Raw genomic sequence first — 23,813 nt, 5'->3', positions numbered from 1 at the left:
CTGTGGGATTTAAAAAATGTGCAGCTGCAAAACTGAATGACCTTCTGTCTTATTCTGTCCTAATATTCTACTTATTATTACCATTGAAGCTACTTAGGCTATTGTATGTGAGTTGAGAAAAAACATGTTGACTTCCCGAGTTGCCCTTAACTCATTTTTGTGTCACGTGTCTCCTGGAGACAGTGGTTGCGCCTCAGCTGGGTTCGTGCGTGTCTCTTTAAGTACAGCAGGCAGCGCTGTTGGTCCTCTCGTGTCAGAGCCTCTCTGCAGACAGCCTCTCCTCTCACTCCGAGCGGACAGGCGACAGCGAGGACAAGTCAATCCGCCGCATCATGCCGCGGTGACCGTTCACTTCTCCAGAGGACCTGGGCTGTGCCAAGAGCGCGCTGCTATATCACACTGCGCGGTACACCACGCTGTCGGAGAGCTCAGTGAATTGTTGCTAGCCTGCGGAAGACGCATAACTAAATAATACTCGACATGTTGAGAGTTATGTGAGAGTGAATCATCGCGGATGTGAATATCACGCCAGCTCCAAGCCTCAGATATGACCATCTCCAGAGGCGTCCCGGGAACGGCACCAGCGTCCATCGTGACTTAGGTAAGATGACTACATCAGCTCTACATGCACCAGTCCAGGGCTCGATGCGCTACACTGATATGAGCTTTATGCTTGCAAAGATTCACAGAGCCTTCTGCAGCTGCAGTCTGAATAAAGTGCTTACCTCATGGAGGTAGGTAGGCACACTCTCAGAGGAGGGTAGTTTAATGATTATCTATGTAATAATATGATATATTACCCTATAAAAATGATAGGCTGTCACATATGGACCAGTGAGTAGGCTGTAATCTCTGTGTGAACCGTGGGCTGTTGCATTATTACATATATGGTCTGTCCTCTCATTAAAACCCCCTTTTTCTTCCACTGGCTGGAGGCCACTTTCCTCCAAAGTGTAATGTTGTTTGACTTTCATTAAAGCCTTCTTGCTAATTTTTAACCTGAGCTGCTAATTCACAGAGTCTGAACAGTTTCTCCCTCTGTTCTAACTTCACCCCCACAGCACAGGATCATTACAGCCCCTGGGTACAATGCACACTCAGCATGATTTGATGCGTCTTTTTGATTTCCCCAGTATTGACTTAAATGTTGAGTTTATTGTGGTGAATTACAACATTCAGATTTATGATGAGTTTCTAATTAAGACAGTCAAATTGAAATAATTGCTGTTGGGATCTGCATTGATGTGATGGGAGGGTCTTTTGTTATTGTTGTTGTTGAACATTGGTTACATAGTTATCAATGTTGCAGCCCTTCTGTTCAGTTTTGTTTTTACAAAGTGTTTTTTTTCTGCCCCATTGGTCACTAAAGTTGATCACATTGGACATCTAAAGAAAAGCCACATATTCACATAGATTTGAATGTGGCTTTACTCAACCTCCCTAAGGCACAAAGGAGAGGCGCCAGAGAAATATGCCAAGTGCTTCTAATCATATTTGTACACTGGGCAAACTGCAGCGCTTCCCGTACTGTTGGATATTTACACCTACAGCTACTGTGCAACTGTTCCTCAACCTTAATCTATAAATCAATACATCTAAATAAAATAAATTTAATCCAAAATCTTGATATTTCAGCAGCTTTTGCATATAATTTACACCAAGCTCCATTATCATCCTATCAATTATCCAAAAAAAAAGTTAGTGTTTTGTCCATTTGTTCTGTTAGTTTAGCAAAGTTTCACATTAGGGATGCAGAACGCTTTAGACTTTGTGACATGTGAGGGGGGGGGGCTGAGCTGGGGTGGTCATCCGCGGAGCTTCGAGGCTTTGAATTCTTCCAGAGCTTATCTCTTCATCCTCTTGGTGACCTCTCACAGACTGGCCTTGGATAAGATGTGAGGACGCTCTTGAAAAGCAAGAATTAAAGACACCTGCTTTTTTTACCCTTAGTCTGGTATGCAGAGATGTAGTCACAGGTGGGTTAAATGTGTACTTCTATGAATACCTTTACCATAACACGCTTCTAATTCTACTTCGTATTACTCTAAAGAATATTGTTCTTACCATGCACTAGACTATTTAATGCCTGAAGCCTATTCGTATGATATTGTCAGGAGTGAAAAGAAGTTTGTATTTCAATCATAAAATCTGATTTAAAATGTTTTATATTTTGTGGATTACTTTTTGCTTCCAGTAAGTAATTTTATTTAGAACATTTCACCATGTCTTTTTGCAACCTTACTTTATAGCAATGAGGTGTGTGCTTATCTTGGTAAACTAGCATCAATCAAAGGTGCAAAAAATGGCTTGACATCAAATAGTGCCAAAGAAGTGTATTTGCCATAAGTTTCTAGTTTGTTGGATGAAGCCACCTACTTTATTTTCTTTCATAAGAAATATTGGGATTATATGTCACCACTATGTCCAAGAGACACAGATTTGCATGGACAGATTTTTATTATGCAAAATCAAGTTTTCAAACCTTTCAATTATGCTCTAGTTGTCTCCCCTTCCCATTTACCCTCTTCAGGTTGTATTTGAAGTGATGTGTGCATGTTTGAGTAATCTTAAATCGCTTATTCACAATCAATCCCCGTTGACAGCGGCACCGGTATATGTCCACTGCACTGTGCACTGGGCCGGCATCTACACTACTCCTTGTTGTGATGGCGTTTACAGTGACATCAGCTCCCACTGCAGTTTTTTAATGTAAAATTCAGAGGAGTTGTTTTTTTTTTATTATTTTAGATTAATATTGGGATTTAAAATCTGGAAATAGTAAAGTATAATGATCTATATATTTCATAGGTTACAGCTATAGAGCAGACACAATATGACACACCCAATATGTCTTCTTTAACAAGGCCAGACATTTTCCACCAAGACAGATCTAGTAAATCATGACATAGACCGCTGTTGTTGGTGCAATAGTTTTCTTGAGACAAACTTTAAAAAGCAAAAGTTGTGTCACTGTATAATTTAGCTACAGTTTAGTGAATAGTGAATGGTAAGCTGTGTTAGAAATGTGTTTTTGGGCTGTTTGAATATGTTGAAGCTTGGTCTGGCCCAGGATCCAGACAGTCACACAAACACCCCACTGAGGGATTGGATTATTGCTGAGCTAATTTGAGCCGTTGTGGGGGTTACATGTCTTGTTATACTTGACCATCTGTGTATTTGTACGCGTCAAAAAGGCGACCTTCACCTAATTTTTACACTATTCTGCTACTACACCCTATGGCCTATACATACAATCAAATACAATCTGACTGAGATCCAGATTCAGTCGTGTCTGATCATCATTGTCATCTTGGGTCTTTTTAATTAAAAGGTCTACAGCCAATTAGTAAAAGCATGTGATTTGGAGTAGAGTTCAGACTTTGGAGGAAGAAATTAGACCATTGTTTCTGTTAAACCACTGCACTGATTGTACTGATTAAAAGTTTGTATTGCTTATGTTCATGAAATCAATACCAAAAGCCAATTATGTTTTTAAAAAGAAATTCTTATTCTTAACACTAAACCCCACTGTGTAGGTCACCCTTGTTGTTATAGGAGTGCTGTCTACATTGTCCTGGTGACCTATAGACCCATCTCACTGTAATTGCTCACCTTGTGCAGTAAACCCTGGTGTTCCGTCTCCAACCTAATTTGCGCTGCACAAAAAGTCCTTTGTCCAAGTTGAACTGCGGCTTCCTTGTACCTGCTGTACCACACCGCCCCAGACTGGCACTGCACCATGATATAAGCACACAGTTTAGTACATCAAGTGCACTTAAACCTTAAGCTACTGTGTAAATATATAGCAAAATCCACTTCTGCTAAAGAGCCGTAATGTGCATGGATATTTTAATACAGACAAGACTATTTTGTGTAAATATTTTCAGAGATATGATAAGGATTACAACTGAATCAAATTGCAAAGGGTGCAATTATTTAGATAGATAGAATATCCTCATTAAAGAATATCAAATTATATGTATTTTTAATAGGCCTAGCAAAGATGTTACTGCACCTGTTGTTGTAGCATTGGTCCATTCATGGATTACAGCTTCCTGTTTATAGACAACAAAGTGTAGTGATCAAACACTTTTATGAATCACTGTTATTAGTTTTAGGACTATCTGTAGCTGTAGTGCAATAACAACTTTTTTTCTTTTGAACAGGGAAAGATTTTATCACCATGTCTTGGAGCTGAGAAGCCACTTATGTCTTTGGTCTCAATTAAGTTGTCACACTTGCTTGACAAATTTTACATGTTGTTTGAAAAATCCCTTGTCAGATTTTTTTTATGATTATTGTATGTTAATTAAGTCTTTCAAAGAGTGTTCAACATACAAGCAACACTGACATTCTTACAGTGCTAGCAAAATACTATGCTTCTGTTTATGTCCTTTGGGATATTTGTTATTAAAGGCTAAATGTAGCTCATTCTCATACATATGCTGTGCTTGGTAATTGCATCTTCTGGGATTCCCTCTGACAGATGTGTTAAATTACCCAGGTCTAATATGTATATTCTCGAAGTGAGCTGTATTATTCCTATTAATTTACTGCAAAATTTATAGCAATCAAATCTATAAAGGTTTCAGTTTTTTGAAGTACCATTATTTCCTGCATAAACAAAAAGCCCGCCGCACACTGCAGAATTTTTCACCTTTCACATTTGGTCACCACAGACATGAGGAGAATTGTATGAGATTTTAAATCTCAGAGCACAAAGACTGCAGAGACGTGACCACACACTACAGGCTAAAAAACGAGCCAACAAAGGTAGCGCACACGCATCAGCCGCTTCCTGTCGAGAGTAAAACGACTCATTTTGAGACTCTCATCTATTCAAAAGAGTACAGCATTGCACTTCTAGTTTAGATGAAGTGTGTTGTCATTATTATTTGTGAAATGTGGTGCAATAGTTCAGATAAATGCTTTTAATGCACAAAAGGCTGGCGATAAACTACACAGAAAATAGAGTCATGTTTACTGTAACAGCACCTTCACCCCGGTCTGCGCTGTGTCTCACCATTTTACTTTTTAAAGAATGCTTCAAACTGGATGATTTTGAGTAATAAAGTCATCTAATTATTTTTGCTGTTTCCTGCGTTTGTATATTGCACTTCTGTGTCCGTCACTTCATCTGCCCTGTGGTTTAATTGTCTGATGCAGTGGTGATGTTTTGTGGTTATGAGTCGCACTGGCGCAACACACATGAGGAGCGCAGAGGATTAAAAATCACATGGATCCAAAGTTGGGTCACGCCTCCCAGAAGTCGGGGAGAAGCAAATTGGGTCCTAAATCGGGTCCTAAATCTGGCAAATTATCCTGCAGTGTGTGGCCAACTTTATTCTCCTTAAAAAAAAACACTGCTAACCCTGTAGTTTAGATCTGTTCAAACATCTTCAGAAATGTAATTACTTTGTATTACTTTGCAAATCAAGTCACAATCATAATGCTTGTCACCACAATGAGATATTTTTCAAAATTGTTCAGCCCTAATTTACAGAGATAGCAGCAACAAGGAGCCATAGCAGTGTCAGCCTCCATTCGAGTCTCTTATTGGCAGTGAACAGGGGTTTTGCACTTGAGCTCCTCAGCACTGTTAATATGCTCCATCTGTCTGCAGAGTGGTAGGTCCAGGTTGGCTGTGAGAGTGGGAGTTATCAGGGTTAAGGGAAGCATGGTTGGCTGGTCTATGAAGCCTCTCTCCTTTAGGTCGAGAGCTGGGTGACTCAGCAAAGCCATTCACGTCTAACACCATCTATGTCAAAACAAAAGTGCTGTTTTATTGGATTTATGAAGGTTTTTCACTGTATGTGCTTTACAGAGGGTGAGGGTTGTTTTGGAAATAGTAAAGGTTTATCTTTAAGAGCACACGTGGTGATTTGATTACATTTTGATTTGGACGCAACAATCTGGATGTGCCATTTTACAGTCTTTAATTATGGATTTTACACTAGTGTTAGTCTCTTCAATCTATAAGTTCTATAAATATGTCCTAACCTTGTTGTAACCCAAGTGATTTTTATCATTTCTCCACCCCTCTCTAACTTATATATATATATATATAATTTGTTTACATACACTATATAAAAGACATACTTTTTTGTTGCTGTTTGACATGACTAAACTTTTTCTGTTTTAGGTCAATTAGGATTACTAAAATTAATTATTTATTTGCAAAATGCCAGAATAATTAGAAAAGGATTAGAAAATGGATTTTTTAGACAATTTTAAAAGACAAAGTCAGAAGTTTACATACATTTCATTAGTATTTGGTACAACATAATGCTGTCACCCAAATATTTCACAGGGATGGTGTTCTCAGGCTTTCGAGCTTCCCCATCTTTCTTCCAAACATTAACATTGCTCATTATGGCCAAACAGTTGAATTTTGGTCAGACCACAGCACATGTCTCCAGAAATTAAGGTCTTTGTCCCTTTGTCCACTTGCAAACTGTAATCTGTCTTTTTTATGTTTCTTTTGGAGTAATGCCTTCTTCCTGGCAGAATAGCCTTTCAGCCCATGTCGGTACAGTACTTGTTTCACTGTGGATAATGACACACTCTTACCAACGTCAGCAGCATTTTCACAAGGTTTTTGCTTTTGTTCTTGGGTTGATATACACATTTCAGATTGAAGCATGTTCATCTCTGGGATACAGAACCCTGCTCCTTCCTGAGTGGTATGATGGCTGGACATTCCCATGGTGTTTATAGTTGCATATAATTGTTTAAACAGATGAATGTGGCACCTTCAGGTATTTGGAAATTGCACCCAAGGATGAACCAGACTTGTGCAAGTCCACAATTCTCTTGCTGATATCTTAGCTGATTTCTTTTGACTTTCCCATGATGTTACATAAAGAAGCAGCGTGTTTCAGGTGTGCCTTTTAAATACATTCACAGGTGTGTCTCTTAACTCAAATGTTGTTAATAAACCTATTAGAAGCTTCCAAAGATATGACATCACCATCTGGGTTTCCCCAAATTGTTGAAATACATAGCAATCTTACTGTATGTAAACTTTTGATTTTGAAGAAATAAATGAAACAAAATTCTGAAAAAGCCTCATGATTCTGGCATTTAGCCAATAGAAATTAATTTTGGTAATCCTAATTTCTTGTCAGAGAGGAAAAAAGCATATGCATTTTTATATAATGCATGTAAACTAAACCTCTGGATTCAACTGTATAAAAAACGCTCAGGTCCTCTGCCAGATGCCTGGGAGCTTGAGGGTTCTGCGCAGTATCTTTGCTGTTCCTAGTACTGCACTTTTCTGGACTGAGATGTCTGATAACCATGGGCACCACTGATGCCTTCACCTTCCAGGCCTTCTCCAACTCTCCTTACAGCTCACGTACAGTCTCAGGGTGTTGGATTTGGGATGGAACCTGCCTTGCATGGCCAGGAGCTTTCGGGTCTTAACATCTGTAGTCTGTATCTCCTCCTTTGGCCAGCTCATGATTCCTGCTGGGTATCGGATTACTGGCAGGGAATAGCTGTTTATTGCCTGGGTCTTGTTCTTGCCATTGAGCCGAATTCTTAGGACTTGCCTTACTCGTCTGAGGTATTTGGCCATGGCTGCTTTCCTTGTTTCCTCTTCAAGGTTGCGATTTGCTTGTGGGATACCGAGGTACTTGTAACTGTCCTCAATGTCTGCTATTTTTCCTTCTGGGAGTGAGACCCCTTCTGTGTGGACTACCTTCCCTCTCTTTGTCACCATCCAACTACATTTCTCACTGTGCTCATGTATTGATCCATATGTCTTGATTTTAGCCTCTTACCGTTATTTCCATGGTGGGTATTGTTTCTCATGGCTCCCATGTTTGCTCTTATAGCCAAGCATCTCTAGGATCACTGCTGCTAAAGTGTATATCAGCTCATTGCTTTCTGTGATGGTTGAGGTAGGGATCGCTCTCAATGCTGCATTCACATCTTCTAGGGGACTTTCAGATGGTACTTCACTTAGTCTCTGTAACTGGCATTGGGGTTTCCTTGTTTTCATTCGAGCCATGATCTTATTTTTCAGGTCAGTCATTGCCTCGCTCAGTGTGATACTTATTGGGGCTTCATATCCAATCTCCGGTTGAGGAGTTGATGTTAACTCCCCTCTGACCTGGCATCCTAGCATCTGTGTTGTACCTCGTCAATCTCAAGTTGTGATAGCAGTTGTTGTTTGCGGATGTTGGAACACTGAGCTACTGGTTGCTTAGCCGTAAGCTTGGACTGCGGGTAACCATTTTTTCCACATCCTGTTCACTGGAGTAGTAGCATTCCAACAGAGCCTTGTTCTTGGATCTCTCCCATTTCTGCTGTCTTGTTCCAGTAGCCCATTTCACATCAAGGTGCTCTGGTTCCCCAACACCTGACACAGACCTTGTTTGGACGGGCGGCATCTGAGCCGGCATCTGTTAAGTTTCATTCGCACTCATCATTGTATGATTTGGCTGACTTTGTCTGTCAGCCCTTCAAGACACGTCACATCCTGCACCATATTACTGTCTCCTGTTGTGTTTTAAACGTTGTGCCACTTCCCTCCTCAAGTTGAACCAATAGGTTTTCTGATACTTGCCAATACCCCATTTCTATTGTAGTGTGCCTACCACTCATAAATGCTTCATTGTGTCTTTATTGAACTTGACAGTTGGCCTATCACTATGCTGAGGCACTCAAAGTACCTTGTATGTGTACTGCAGTCTAACTCTTAGGCATCCTACAGCACCACATTCAAGTTTTACAAGTGGCAGAAATAGCAGAATTTAAATATGAACAAGACAGGGAACATAGGGGAATCCTTTGTTGAAGGATAGAGTTGGAGTCACTGTGGATACATTGATACAATATTCGAGACAGACTACACTGACAAGTTTATGTGTGTTTTACTAGTGCAGGCCAATGGATATGTTCTTTCAAAGCTTCCTTGTATTTACATATTTTACACTGATTGATTGTTCAAAAGTAAATAACTATATGATGGGGCGACTGTACTATAGTGCCAGGTTTGCCAACACATGGGAAATGAAAAGTTGTCTTGTTTGTTATTATTCTGTGCTGTTTGTAGCTGTGAAAGGAGATCTCTGCTATGTATCTCTGTTCATGGATGTACACAGCGATAAACACAAGCCCCTGCCTCCAGCCTTTTCACATCCTTTTGCTCCAGAGATGTTGTTCTGTGTTGCATCAGTGGGGGGCACTCGATTGTATGTAATCGCGATGGCCATATTTTATACATCTTGGAGCTAGAGCTGGGGTTTTGCTACTCAAGTCCAGAGCAGGCTGCTGTCAGTAAACCTACAACACTTCCCCTGTTTCTTCACATTCCATCTAATTGTATACAGGCTCTCCTGTCTGTAACGTAGCCAGTGCAATTGCAGTGAACTCAATTGACCAATCTATTGATGTAGTGGATATTGCCACTTGGTGACACTACAATATATATACATTTAGTATTGTTGTGATCAAAGGCACTATATTTAAATTTTATTTAAATCTAATTGAAATTGATGTACACTATGCTTTCAGTATCAACAAATTTGGAGGAAATCTTACCGAGAGTAATTGTTTAGGCACAAGTGATCTCAGTAACACGACATTTAGTTCCTCTTTTTTCATTTTTGGCTGTTCACAATTCATCAGTGCTACACAGACATTTCCATGTTGATTTGACTATGGACAAGTTTTTACACAAAGTATACACTAGTATGGTGCTTTGAAGAATATTTTAATTTATAAAACTATACAGTACACATACAAAAATACAAAAAGACAACGCAAAAGAATTGCGTGGTATTTTTTCTCTTTTTGAACTGACCCAGAATTGACCTGCAAAAATCATTTGACTTCTTCACTTTATTGGTTTACTGATCCCCTGGAGAGTTGAGTATACAGTATCAAACCATATGAATATTCGTATCCTTATACTAACTCACAATAACGTCAGTAAGAGCAGTCAGTATCAGTGCTCTATAAATATCGTATCAACTCCATGATGAGGGGATAGGGATGGGTTGACTGACAGGAAGCCTTCTAGTGCTTCTCGACCTTTAAGCACTGGTATGTGTGGCCATGATAAGGCTTGCAGTTCACTAAACATTTTCCTGGTCATGCTTGCATGCACCAAGCTTATCCTTGCAGCGAGCTCTATAAGCGCTATGTTTAGGCGTCATATACAGGGATGTGGCTGTCATTGTTGTGAATGAGAAAAAAAAGCTAAATGCACTGAGATCTGGGTTTACTGTGTGTAGGTGGACAGAGCGAGATGGATGGATAGCTCTGTTAAAGTGTATTGTGGCTGCATAATAAAATGTATACATAATTAATCAGTTATTTTATTCCATGCACCATACATTCAATTTCACACTATTTTTATACAGTTAAGCATAAAAAAACAACAAAGCCTGTCTCAAGGTGTTTTGATCAGAATTAATTTGCATAGCCTGCCATCAATACCTGACAACAAATACATGAGGAGGGGCTGTTTACCAGTCAGATGTAAGGAATATTCAGGTATGGTTAAACTGACATAATTTTGCCTGAAAGCTTAAATTTCACAAAATATTATTTTAGTATATTTTATGTTATAGGATTTATCTGTATGTTCTGAAATATTTTCCCACAACAACTATGACCTATTGACAACTTGGCTAAAGTACATATTTTTTATTTTATTTTTTATTTTTTACTTTATTTCTAAATACAAACACAACTCTTTGATTGTGCTAACACTTAAACTTTGAATAGTTTCTACCAGAAAGACCTGAGGTACCATTTAATCAATAACTTTAAACCACCCCTAAGGGAAATCATTAAATTTGTCAGTCAGTGTTTGATGCTGTAATCTTGCATGTCTGAGTGAGTACTGCCATGAATACCACCAGAATAAGCAACATGCTGCAACAGAAGTGAACAATTATCTTCCTCTTTCAGAATGACTTTTTATCTGTTTGTCAACATGTGCAGTTCCTAAATGGTTTTATGTAGAGACCAATGTTGTTTGAATTTGTAAGGTCAACATACCACTAAAAGATCATATTACTCAAGTGACAATGAATATATAAAATTAACATATTCAAGTAATCTACACCTACCTTCTTTCCGTCTGTGTCAATGGAAAAAAAACAAAAACATTGTCTTGTTAATGTCTCACTAGTCATGCGGACTGTATGCTCCAACAGTTTGTCCTATTGCCTGGAGTTATGCACAGCAACATTTCCTTCTTCCTCTGCCACCTCACTGGTCACTGACATGAGCTCCAAATGCAGCCCCTCTGCTACCCCTTTAGTCTTCCTGAGGATCCATATATTAAAATGTTGAAACAGTTTTGCTTTCTCAACAAAACAAGTCCACAATGGCTTGTATTGAATTAACGTGGCAGAAGCCATATCGATGTGTGTAGCACTTTTAAGTCTATACAAAATCAATCCATGGCAGCTCCCATTGAAAACAATCAGGAAAAGACATTATGTATGAACAGATGAATACTTCATACTGCTAGGGCTGTGCTCATCCTGCCCTGTGATTGGTCAATTGCTTCGACCTACAAGTCTCTTGAGTCCAAACAGAGATGATGAGAACAAGTTGAAGTGAGTTTGTGAACTATAGCAAGGTAAATGTTGAGTAGACTACCTTTTGACGGTAAGGATTTCATTCCTTGTTTACGATATAGAAGGTTGGTTCAAGCTTTGGTCTGGGATCATAGAGCTTGAATGTGCATCAGAATGGTTAACGGTTTTCTTTCAACTCTGTTCATCAAAAGAAACAATTGATGATCCTATTTGTTACACAGAGATGATAGGGGCCATATATGACTCTTTCCAGTTACTCATCACCACTTTGCTCAAAAATAAATAATACAAAAAATAACTCAGTTACAGTATTGTAGCTTATTGCGATTGCCCCCGCAAAGAAGATTACATTATTTTTAGGCCCGTTTTAATTTACCCCTTCCTGTTCAGAATAAAGGTCAGTATTGAGTTTTAATGGGATGGTGAGTATTATCAGGATTACAAAGGGCTTTTTCCCGTTCATCCTGAACTCTGTTTTTAAGCTTCGGTGCCTTAAACTCTTCCTGTGATTGGTTGATCGCGTTGCCTTATACAAAATGAAGCAGTGTAATTACCACAGTCATAGAGATGTCCAGGATGACATAAGAACAGCAATTGTTTCATGACACTACCCATGATCTCTTTAACATTAATCTGCACAGACCCTGTGTACACTAAGTAGGGCTTACTGATCTCAGGTCTGCTCGTTCAGGAAAAAGGGTTGTGTGTTTAGAGCGGCAGTGAAACACAACCTGCTCATGAATATTACACAGGGCATAATTCAGACTTTTCATACAAAGGACAACGATAACAGTATCAAAGTCTATCATAGAAGCATTGTACTATCGTTTAGGTAGTTTTTCAAATACAGTGACAGATTTACTGTCTTTATTATCTTAAATATGTACTATGCAACTTTAATGGTTGTCCGCTTGTCTCCATTGAGAGAGGTCTTGAATGATTGACAGCATTACATTAAACATATGTATCTTTAATTTGTTCAATTTAAATTTTTATTACTAAACAATACATGCATTCTTACCGAGTGGGTCACCTCTCCACAATCTGACCTGTAACTTAACCTGGTAGCATCATCTCCTTTTTTCATGGAGATAAGTTTAATGCCATACTGTGCAACATTTCAGGCAAACATACCTATAATATCTCTATGGAGACAAGCAGGTGGTAGACCCTTCACAAGCAAAGTTGCATAGTGCATCTTTATCAGATGTTTTGATGTTAAGTATTGACATACGTTAAAACATTGCTTAGTGGGTGGATCGTGAGCAAGCTTGATATATTAACCCACATCCCTTTTTTTCATATAAACAAAATAAAATTAACAATAACCTAACTATGTAGCAGAACAAAAAATAATGAATAATGAAATTTAGATACAATCAGAATCTTTTTGGTTTTACAAAATCCAGCCAGTCTTTCCATATATTCTCAAATTTCTCTGTTTGTGATCTTAAAGTAAAAGTCAATTTCTTGATAACATAAATATCGTGTATCACATCAACCCATTTTCCATTTTTGGTGCCTCTGCCCTTGACCATTTCTTAGTAATAAAGCTTGTGAGTCTTGATAGCTCAACAGATACAGATGTAGATTATATGGAGCTGCAACTTATTATTGCATTGTGTTGTTAGTCCCATGGGGCATTTATAAGGGCAGGAACATGTGATAGTTTGTCTGTAGCAAAGGGTGAAGCCATGGAGCTGTGAGGAATACCCATGGTGCAACACTGCTTCTGGCCTACTTTCAGTGCACGTTTCATTCTCCCAAGACAGCATTTTTCATAACACCACTAATTCTTTACAGAACTTTGAATCAAACTATATTTTTCTTCTTTTATCCCAAACATCCTGTGAGCGTCCCATGGCTGCTGTTTTTGGGCACAACTCCAGTGACTCATACAGAGACAGATAGACCCCACTGTGGTTGAACTGACAAGACTGATGTAACAGAAACTTCAGGCATGACTCCAGCACATACGTTAGAGTTTGTTTTATTTTGAAGACAGAAGGATGAAGAAAACTGCTCTGGCACAATGAGACACTGTTTTTATTGCCCATTCACCAGCCCACAAAGACCACACACTTGTACGGCTGCTCATGTGTGTCAAGTGAGAGGGGTTTGGCATTCAGTGGCTTTATTTGAGCTGCCTCTTTTGTACAAGCAAACTGCAGTTAACAAAAAACACTTCCCATGCTTACATTATGACAAATCACATCACACATTTATTTAGACAATGTCTTCTCTGGTGGAGATTTTGTATTGATTCTGTTGCTCTAGTGTTGAGAATATGTGGGAAAATGAACTGCTAAAGTGGTGGTTCTCAAGCATTTCACAGTCTTTGAAATATCTGGCCCCAAGTTGCATCTCCAATGGACTAAAACAAACCTAAATCGGTGCTGTAAGTTGCATAACATATCTTAGTTTGATTTAATGAAACTGATATGACAGCTATGCACCGAGGTAATTTCTGAAAGGCTATAAAGACCTGTTGTTAAGCACTGTATGTTCTGTATTTCTTTTACACGCCTTTTTGTTGTCTCTTTGTCTAATAGTAACTACTGAGAAAAAACAAACAAATGTCATGTGAAACAGTGGAGGGCATCAGAGTGATTTACTTGAGCTGCAGGGATTTGGGCTGGAGATTTTGAGGTTTGGTTGATATAAATGCCCTCACCCTTGTTCAAAGCAAAAACAACTCACTTTGGCTCCAAATGTTTAGGGGAATGAAAATAGACAACATATGCCCTTTTCATATTGTATTTCAAACTCTTGTACTGTTGGTAGTGGGGTCATGACTTTGAAGGACTGACCACAGCTGTGTCCTGGTATTCACTAAGTAACTATTGTTTATTCTGTAGAAAAAAAGGATAGAAATAACATCAAACTTTTTAAAAGTAAATGTGTACTGAACGTACAATGCATTTAAAACCAAATCTATAATGCTAAATGTAAGTAACACATGTCTAAAAACATAAATTACATGTGATGCAGAGACACATGAAAGGCCTGCCAAAATCCAGTCATTTCACAATCCTCCTCATCTCCTGTGCTGTCTCACTTGGGTGGTTCAACCAAACATGTGGCATTACATGCACTTGCAAGCAAAATTTTATGTTGCTCAACAACACACTCTTTCTGAGATGTAGTTTGTAAATATAAATTATATTATTATAATAAGCTGCAGCTAGTAAGCTAAATCCTCTATAGAACTTGGAGTAATGCCTGGAGAGAGATTCTCAGGCATTGCTCTGTGGTCACACATTTCCCCTTTGCAGTGAAAGATGGGACAAATTTCCCTATGGGGCCTTTGGAATGTTTTTTACAGTTACAAATGTTTTCAATTATAAATCGGTGTACGTGTCTGAGGGAGAGAGTCATATATTATCCTGACCCCAGAAAATGTTTTGGAATGTGCTGATTTGTGTCTGTGTTGCAGCAATAAGAGGCAGTTGCATTCCTCCTCTTTCTCAACATTTATTGGTGGATTACTTGATACTTGATACTTGATGCCCTTCATTTTGAAAGAGCTTCTACTTTACCACTGTTATAAAACATGTGGTGCAGTGATTTGACTTAACTTGCAGTACCTGAGTCCAACCTGCAGTGTCATTAATTTCAAAAGTGCTTTTGTGGATCAGTTGTGGACTGAGTTGCAGAGGGTGTATTTAGAAAGTGAGACCTGATGAAGAGTGTCTTTGTGTGTGGATGTGGAGGTAGGAGTGTTCAGGACTCTTCCCAGTCTATGGGAGGGACACATGGGCTCAGGTGACGCTCGTATAGTCCTCCTGATCTGTCCCGGACCAAATACGAGCGAGTGCCCCATCAAACACTCTAGAAGTTTCCCTGACCCCCAAGAGTGTAGCGTTACACCTTTTGATTGGGGCACACATTCAAACAGAGCACCCATTGAGACAGGGATTCTGTCTGTCCTGAAATTCACACAATTGTCCACACATAGTAGTTACTTAAGAGAAATATTAGAGGCAAAAGATAGCAATTAACTTTAGCAGTGCTTTTGAATTTGAAGAAGAAATGCTTAATTAATGCACCTTCTTGCAGTGCCTGTGGTTTTACAGTACTGTGGAAATGTCATGCACAAGTTACAGTGATGTGAATGGGCACAATTAACCCCAAAAAGAGCCCTGAGAGATCTAGATAGGCTAAAATCAATACAATTGTTTTATTACTCACTTAACAGCCACAGGTATTATTCTTATTAATCAACTAATTAAAGTCACCATTAACCATTCTGATGTCCTTTCATTCACAGTAGTAGGTTTGCATGCATCTAAATCATTATACTGTATAGCACTTGTATTGTGCAATGTATTGTTTTACCAAACCTGCTTTGTCTATGCCTCCTGCTGGCGAGCTCCTTTGTTCCCCCTGAACCCCAGCTTACTCAGGTGTGCACTCAGTATTGTCTGTTCTCCACAGATGGTGAATCCTGCCCCCCTCTGTCCCGGGCTGTGCTGTGGGATAGGTACAACGGCCAGAGTGCATCGTGTGGAGACAGACACGCACTTGAGGCTGGGCGGCAAAAGTGCTGCCGTATCACTGCTGTGTCCTGAAGACCGAAGTGAAAGCTGCAGTGATCTTGTTTCACCCAAAGCTGCTCCACTTACATGCCACAGACCCATAGGTACTTCTCAGGGCTACATTGGGACACTATCTACAATGGATAAGAACACAGGAGGTCCAGTCATGTAATGGGTCTACCTCATGAGAACGGGGCAGAGCCATGCTTGGATGACCCTCGCTCTCCCCCTCTTGCAGATCGTGATTGTGTTCACCATTGGGATAGTGTGGTCCAGTGGCTGCAGGGGAGCCACAATGGTCAAACCTCTTCTCAGAATACACCGTTACTTTTGTCGAAAACCTGTGCGCTTCTTCTCACTCATCCTGCTGTATCTGACGGCAGGGAGCCTGGTCTTCCTCCACTCAGGCATTATGTGGGACAGTCCTAGCTCCAGCAGAGGAGAAGCCCGGGGGGACTCTGTGGTTGCTGCAGAGATGGCAAGCAGGACCGCGGTTTTGCACGTCCGTGGGCTGGGGCTGATGAGCAGGGTGTTTAATAAAGACAACCGGAAGGTGGGGGGCCGCCGCTTTGGTCCTCCCTGGAAGAAGAACAGACAAACCGAGGTGGAAGGCAAGGACTATACCAGCAACTGGAACAGGGCCCTCAAAGGACGCAACTCCAAAGACATGGAGGATGGAAGAGGTAAGTTTGACAATGTTGCATTTTCTTAAAGTGCTATAATTTTTGCATGTATTACTTTACTTGATAGAGTAACATATACTGTATATAATTATTATTATATAACTATTACTAGGTTATTGCCTCATTGTTATAGTCATAGAGTAAAAATGTAATTCTATTTCAGAGATGCAAAGTCAAGCTACAGATAATCTATGTAAAATTTAGAGGCATAGCTCCATTGTATACTTGCGTGAATACTAGAACTAACTACTAATCAGTCTTATTAATTATATTGTATTTCCCTGTATATTCTGCAGAAACTATTGTCTGCAAATATATTACTGGTATATTCATACATAAATGCATGCCCCACATCATGCTTGTGTTTTGAGGCTTGATCTCCTGTTAATATTAAATGCACATTCATTATAAATAGGCTTTCACTGGTCTATCTAGCAGATTATAATATGGGGCTATTAGTGTAATTGCTATCAAACACACAAACACTTAATTATGTATATTAATAACTGCACAGGATTATTTTCTGGATGGGATAAACATGCATAATTTGTGACATTTAACATCTCTTAAGTGTAAATGAGTTGATTGAGTGTGATTTAAGTCCTCGCATTTGCTTCATGTTCTCTAACACTACGCGTCATTCGTGCCACATGTTCACCCACATCACAGCTTGTCCATAACAGGATTTAGGCGGCCGGGTGTAATCCCTTCACAAATGTTTACATGTAAACTTCTCGTGACATGTGACTGACAACATTTTCAAAACATTGACAGAGAGATCGGATACAGCAACGAATGTGCTGACTTATGCCCCTCCACGAGAAACCTGAGTGAGGCTGTCGTATCATTTACTCGTGTGGGCTCCGGAGCGCTTCCATGTCCCCGGCCTACACTGATCAAGTATAAATAATTGAGATTAAGAGCAACTTTTCTAGATTACTCTCTGGCCCACTGGATTAGTAGACTGATCCCAGGAAAGTCTTGGTTTACACGTGAAAATAAAGCTAGATTTTCACAATACAACTAGACAATTAGAACATGGCATAGAGATTTTTTTTTTTTTTTTTGATAAATTAGATCATATAGGACACAGTTAAATGGAATAAAAACCAAGAATAACATTTGGGACATAGACTGAAGTATATTATCACTTGTTTGTCACGTGGTACGATATAGAGTGAAAAGTAGCACTGTTGAGAAATCAGTTTGAAGATGTATGTTGTAACTACCCCTTGAATTAGATGCTTACATTTTTTATACAACTTTACACTAAATTTCTACAAATCAAGAATAATCTTATAAGTGCTTTTACCTCACAACCATAAGGTCATGAATATTAAGAGCACAAACTAGCCTACATATGTAAGAAAAGTGTCACTAACAATGAGTATTATTTACTAAAAACTGCGCTAGTTTAATGTCATCCGCAATTAGACCTGTCACGAAAACACATTTTGAAGCACGATATATCACTACAGAGATGTATAATGCTAAAAGATAATTCTCATACAATTTTTTGCCACTTACACAAAAACAATAATGCAAGATAATTCCAGTAAACAGTTTTTAATAGACAATGTCATTAGGCTTGAGCTGCAACACATAAATAACAGAATGAAACAGTAAATAGCCATAGTCACTTATTCTACCCTGTATAGCTCCCATCTTTTTGTATTACAACTAAAATAACAAACGTTTCACCGCTTTTGCAAAGAAATTGTACACACGATTGAGTGCCAAAAAATACTGTTTCAGCTTTAATATACGAAACGATAAGTCGATATAGTAATTATCGTAACAGGCCTAACCATAATGGTCAGTATATACTTGAACAGACATCTGAGTTTAGTACAGATTTGGTTACATCAATATTACGACTCTATGCTTAAACAGCTCAAAATAAAGTCATATCCTATTCATAAAGTGCAGTTATTAGAGTAACAAAATGCCTCCCTGCACTGATTTTGAGACCCTGAGCTATTATCCCAGTTCACGGTCAGTGAAACGGTCATGTGTACATAGCAGAATGAAACTCAGGATTATCTGATGTAGCCAAGGTCTCAGGGTACATCTCCTCTCATCGCTCTTTTTCCTAACTCTTTAACCTCTCCAGACTGCGGTGGGACGTGGTCATAGAGTAATTAATAGCTTCAAAGAGCTCATTTGCCTCAGTACACTGCAGACCATCTTATGACTGGGCTGTAAGAGATGCTATCCCCCTTTTGGTTTCCATTTTTTCACAAGCAGTCTTAAATCTCATTAGATGGCAACAATCCAGAAAAGATAAGAGTTAAACTGTGGGAAGAAAGCAACATGAAATGCTCAGGATCAGGTTTGCACACATCACAGTGGCACAATATTAGATATTCTGTAATGGGTACGTTAATATAGCATTACTTTTAACAATAGCATTATTTTTCTTTATATGAGAAAAATGTGAAAATGCAAATCTTGGAACTAGTGACATATTAAATATATTAAAGGTGCTCTATAAAACTATGTAATGCTGCATTGCTTTGCTCATGAATATTCCCCAGTATTAAATTATCCATCTTATCTCCATGGAAATAAGAAATTGACCCCCACCAGGCCCATTATCAGGTCAGATCTGTGAAGAGGCAAGCCATTTAATATTAAGAATGCAGGATTTTGTATTTTAAACACAGGAATGAACTAATACAAGAAGTACTCAGGAGTTTAAAGCCATACTGTGGAATATGTCAGGCAAATCGGTAAAATCTCCATGGATGCAAGAGGGCAGCTTACCCACCCACCAGAAAAATTACTTATTTACCTTTGTACACACAATTTAGCTCCAATTCCATTCTGAATACTGGTGATTTTGTATTTCTGGTTTAGACCTGGTTTAAGCCATATTTCTGCTTATATCATGTAGCCTTCTTATACACATCAAATATTAAAAACCAGTATTTCCCTGCATCATAAAGCAGATTATTTTCCAGTGCAGCAGTAGTTAGGAGGATTAGCGCAGCTCCAAATGCGCCTTTAGACAATGACAATTAAAGTGATGCGGGGCAGTGGAACTCAATGCACATGAAGCTCTTAACAGCAGCTTTCGGGGATAATGGCTGTGTGCAGATGGCCAGAGGTTTGTCTGGCAAAGGCTGAAAGATAGACAGTGTTTTTAATGAGAGATTGGAGAGCTGCTACTGAATGTATTTGTATGTATTATAGTCACCGTCCAATCCCCCCTCCCTCTTCTGAAAAATGCAGAAAGACGCCTGCCACTACAGAGATACACCACTAGAAGGGGATGTGTGTCCTTATAAATAAATAAGAGCCTCGTGCCCCAGTTTGGACTTGGGCTTGCTGCAATACATTCACTTTATATTATGCATACAGGAAAAGCTTTCTATTATAGATTTTGTAACAGCCAAGTCTGTGAGTGATATTATGAACAAAAATGATATGTGTAGTTATTCTATCAACCTTTTAGGATATCACAGTAATGAAATGAAGATAAAATATGTATAATAATGTGGATCCAGATCTCAGTTTTGACTCTGAAATATTAGGGCATTTGCTCCATGTTGGAAAAAGAAATTATTGTTCTGGAGATTCTGTATCATTGACATATACAGGGGATTTCTGAATGGTTGTGTAAATATAACAATTATTATCTCATTATTGTTGTTTGGTTTTTTTTGTAACATTTGACTAAAACGTATAGACTGTATGAATGTATGACAGTTTTTCTTCCTTCTGTTATGAATACATCAATTTTTATTCCCAATTTTGTTTTGACAGCACAAAGTATTGACATATACATCAACCTTGTTTTGTTTTCAGCAAAGTACATCGGCTGCTATGTGGACGACACTCAGAGGCGAGCGCTACGAGGAGTTTCCTTTTTCGACTACAAAAAAATGACTTTGTTCCGTTGCCAGGACAACTGTGCAGAAAGGTAAAATTGAAAATATTGTTTTGCTCCCATGCCTCCTCTGTCTTCTCCTGTCATAAATCTTTTAAGCACTTTAAGATGGGTTTTACAATCCAAATTATAGCTCATACATCTGCTGGTAATTAAAGTTAAACATGTGAACTCAAGGGGTCTTTGTAGAGGTTGAGATAACAATTACAATTATATTCACAAATCAACATCATTGCAGCTGTGATGTTCTTTATTGTCGGCACAAGATAAGAAAATGACCCAATATACTTGTTCCTGAAGTATTAGGCTTTATCTCTGTGAATATGTCATATACGGAGAAGCATAATGGTGCTTCTGATAACGTTATTGTCATTTAGAGACATAAATCTGTATTTTTTTATAAGGTTGGAGTGTGAAGAACAGTCTCTGCTCTCACTGATGGCAGTTTATTTTCTTTAGGTGCGAAATTCATGTGAGCACTATTTAAGTCATTCAGTCCAGCCTCTGGTGTACTCAAAGGAAATAATGGAGAAATATTTCTTCAGTTTAATTTAATGTGTGCAACAAGAATCTAGTCCAGCAATTTACACAAAGCACCTTATCACATTCATTCATCATTTAAATAAATGTAATATGTTCCATTTAATGTCAAATGCTTAGAATTATACTATATAATAATATATAATACTTAGAAGAATTATGCAGGAGAAGATTACATAATATATGTAATTATAGTCAACGTTTATATTTGTCTTTGAGTGCTGATACCAACTCATTTAATGATGATTGCTGAGCCACAAAAGATTACTGGATGAATGGAGATGCTTGCTAATTAAATTAATGATGTATCATCCTCGTGTATTTAAAGGATCGGTTTTGTTTTGGTGAGAACAGACAGAATTCAGTATCGTCCATGTTTTCATATTGATATTCTGGTATATAGTTCTTGCCAAACTCAAATAAACAACATGTAATTCATAAGCATTTCTTGTGCTTGTGGCCTTTTTAATCATTTTGTTCACGTCTCTCATCCATGCCTCCCACTCTCTGCTCACCTTTACTCCCTGTAGAATAACGCTCTATACTCCCTTTTAAATTACACACATCAGTGATTTGCCAGACCAGAGAAGGAGCTATGAGATCTTGCATTTTTCTCATTTGCGGCTTCTATAGCGTGTTTCGTCTCTCCTGTCACCTATACCCCACCTTCAATGGCAGGTTAATAAAAGCTGACAAACAAAATAGGAAGCAGTGACACGTTGCACCAAACAGAGCGTTGAGTTTGATTGACAACCTGATGGAGTTGCTCTGTGTAAAAGTAGTTTTACCTTTGCAATGGTGTGCGAAAAGTTACCACCAGGGCATGTGATAGGCTAATAATATGACCAGTGTTAGTCAGATTACTTTGTGATTGCTGACTACTAATTACTCCTACTAAAAGTAATCTAATAACTACTGTAACTACTAATAACTTTATTCCAAAAGTAATTTGATTACTGATTACTATAAGTTACTCTGAAAATAGGAAACATACAGCTCAGGAACCAAAACATGAATTCTTCACACCAATGACACTTTCTGTTTTGGTTCACAGCTGAACCACACCGGACACCGGATGATAACTTCCCGTGCTACCTTTTTATCTGCTTACTGTTTTTTTAATGCTGCTGTTAGGTTAGTTAATACGCAGCAATAATGTCCTACCACAACTATGCAGACGACACTCACATCTATGTCTCACTGGAAGCAGGTGAATATGGAATGGACCAGTGGATTCACTCTGCCGCTGCATCCAACAGATCAGTATGTGGATGCAAAACAACTTTTTCCAGTTAAACTCAGACAAGACTGAAGTCATATAGTCTTTGGCCCGCAGAAACCAAACCATCTGCAGCTGTTTACCCTCTAAAAACATTGTAAAATCAAAGGAATACTGTCAAAGCCAGACTTGGAGAGACTTATCCATGCATTTGTCTCCAGTAGGTTAGACTACTGTAATATCCTGCTCACTGGCCTCTCCAAACGAGCGTTAAGACACTGCAGTACATCCAGAACACTGCTGCTCGGGTCCTGACTAGAACCACAAAGTGCTTCACACATAAGTCCTGTGCTCAGGTCTCTGGCTCCTGTGGCTCTGAGAATAGACTTTAAAGCAGCTCTGCTTGTGAACAAGTCTCTCCATGGACCAGCACCAAAGAACATCTCTGACATATTAGTGCCACATGAACCATCTTGCACTGTAAGGGCTTCAGTGACCGGCCTTCTGCTGGTGCCCAGAGTCAGGACTGAACATGGGGAGTTAGCATTTCAGTTTTATGCAACTAAAAACCTGAAGATGTGAGTCAGGCCTCTACTTTGACAATGTTTAAATCCAGACTCAAAATGCTTCTGTTAGTTTTTTTTTTAAAATTCTGCACTCTTCTATTTTGAATGTTCATTTTATGATGATTATTTATGTTTTGATTTATATTATTTAGGTTTTTAATTTGTTTGTATTGTTATTTTAATGTATTTTTTATTCTGTAAAGCACTTTGAATTATTGTATGAATTTTGTCATACAAATAAACCAGCCTTGCCTTGTCTTTCAGTCAGAATAGAATTGTAACTTCTGTAATTACTACACAGGAGTTACACCAGTTAGATCCCAATTTTAGTTGATTTTAATGGACTACTGAGCGAGCCCAGAGAAGCTTTCAATAATACCATAATAACAGAGTTAGATAAATTTTTAACTAAAAGACACTTTTGTCTTGCCTAATATATCCTTCCTTTTTATATCTGTCTTATCTGTAATGTTATGACCAATTAGTTTGCAATTATTCACATAATTATGATTCTTGTCCTTTGCATTGAGATCCTTTTTGACAAAATTGCATCATTATCTGTTTTGCAGAGGCTACATGTTTGCAGGCCTGGAGTTTGGTGCAGAGTGTTACTGTGGCCACAAGATACAAGCAGCCAATACCTCTGAGTCTGAGTGCAACATGCAGTGCAAGGGCGAGAAGAACAACCTGTGTGGAGGGGCCAACCGCCTGTCCATCTACCGACTAGAGCTGAGCCAGGAGTCAGCGCGGCGATGTGAGTTTCACTCCCACACATGCCCAGACACAGCAGGCTAAGAGCAGCACTAAAATA

General features: G+C 38.8%; 1 protein-coding gene across 1 annotated transcript in view; it reads left to right on the top strand.

Moving 5' to 3' along the window:
* Window positions 1–219: 219 nt before the first annotated feature.
* The window catches only part of wscd2 (WSC domain containing 2), a 32,228-nt gene continuing 8,634 nt past the window's right edge, over window positions 220–23,813 (top strand). The window contains exons 1-4 of the mRNA XM_033973220.2: window positions 220–601; window positions 16,002–16,785; window positions 20,596–20,710; window positions 23,572–23,756. Of these exons, the coding sequence (XP_033829111.1) occupies window positions 16,287–16,785; window positions 20,596–20,710; window positions 23,572–23,756 (799 nt within the window). The 5' untranslated portion in view covers window positions 220–601; window positions 16,002–16,286. The remainder of the gene's footprint in view (window positions 602–16,001; window positions 16,786–20,595; window positions 20,711–23,571; window positions 23,757–23,813) is intronic.

This window comes from Periophthalmus magnuspinnatus, chromosome 9 (assembly GCF_009829125.3).
Source record: "Periophthalmus magnuspinnatus isolate fPerMag1 chromosome 9, fPerMag1.2.pri, whole genome shotgun sequence".
Lineage (NCBI taxonomy): Eukaryota > Metazoa > Chordata > Actinopteri > Gobiiformes > Gobiidae > Periophthalmus > Periophthalmus magnuspinnatus.
The sequence above is the reverse complement of the archived record's forward strand: the minus strand, read 5'-3'. Positions and strand labels throughout refer to the sequence as shown.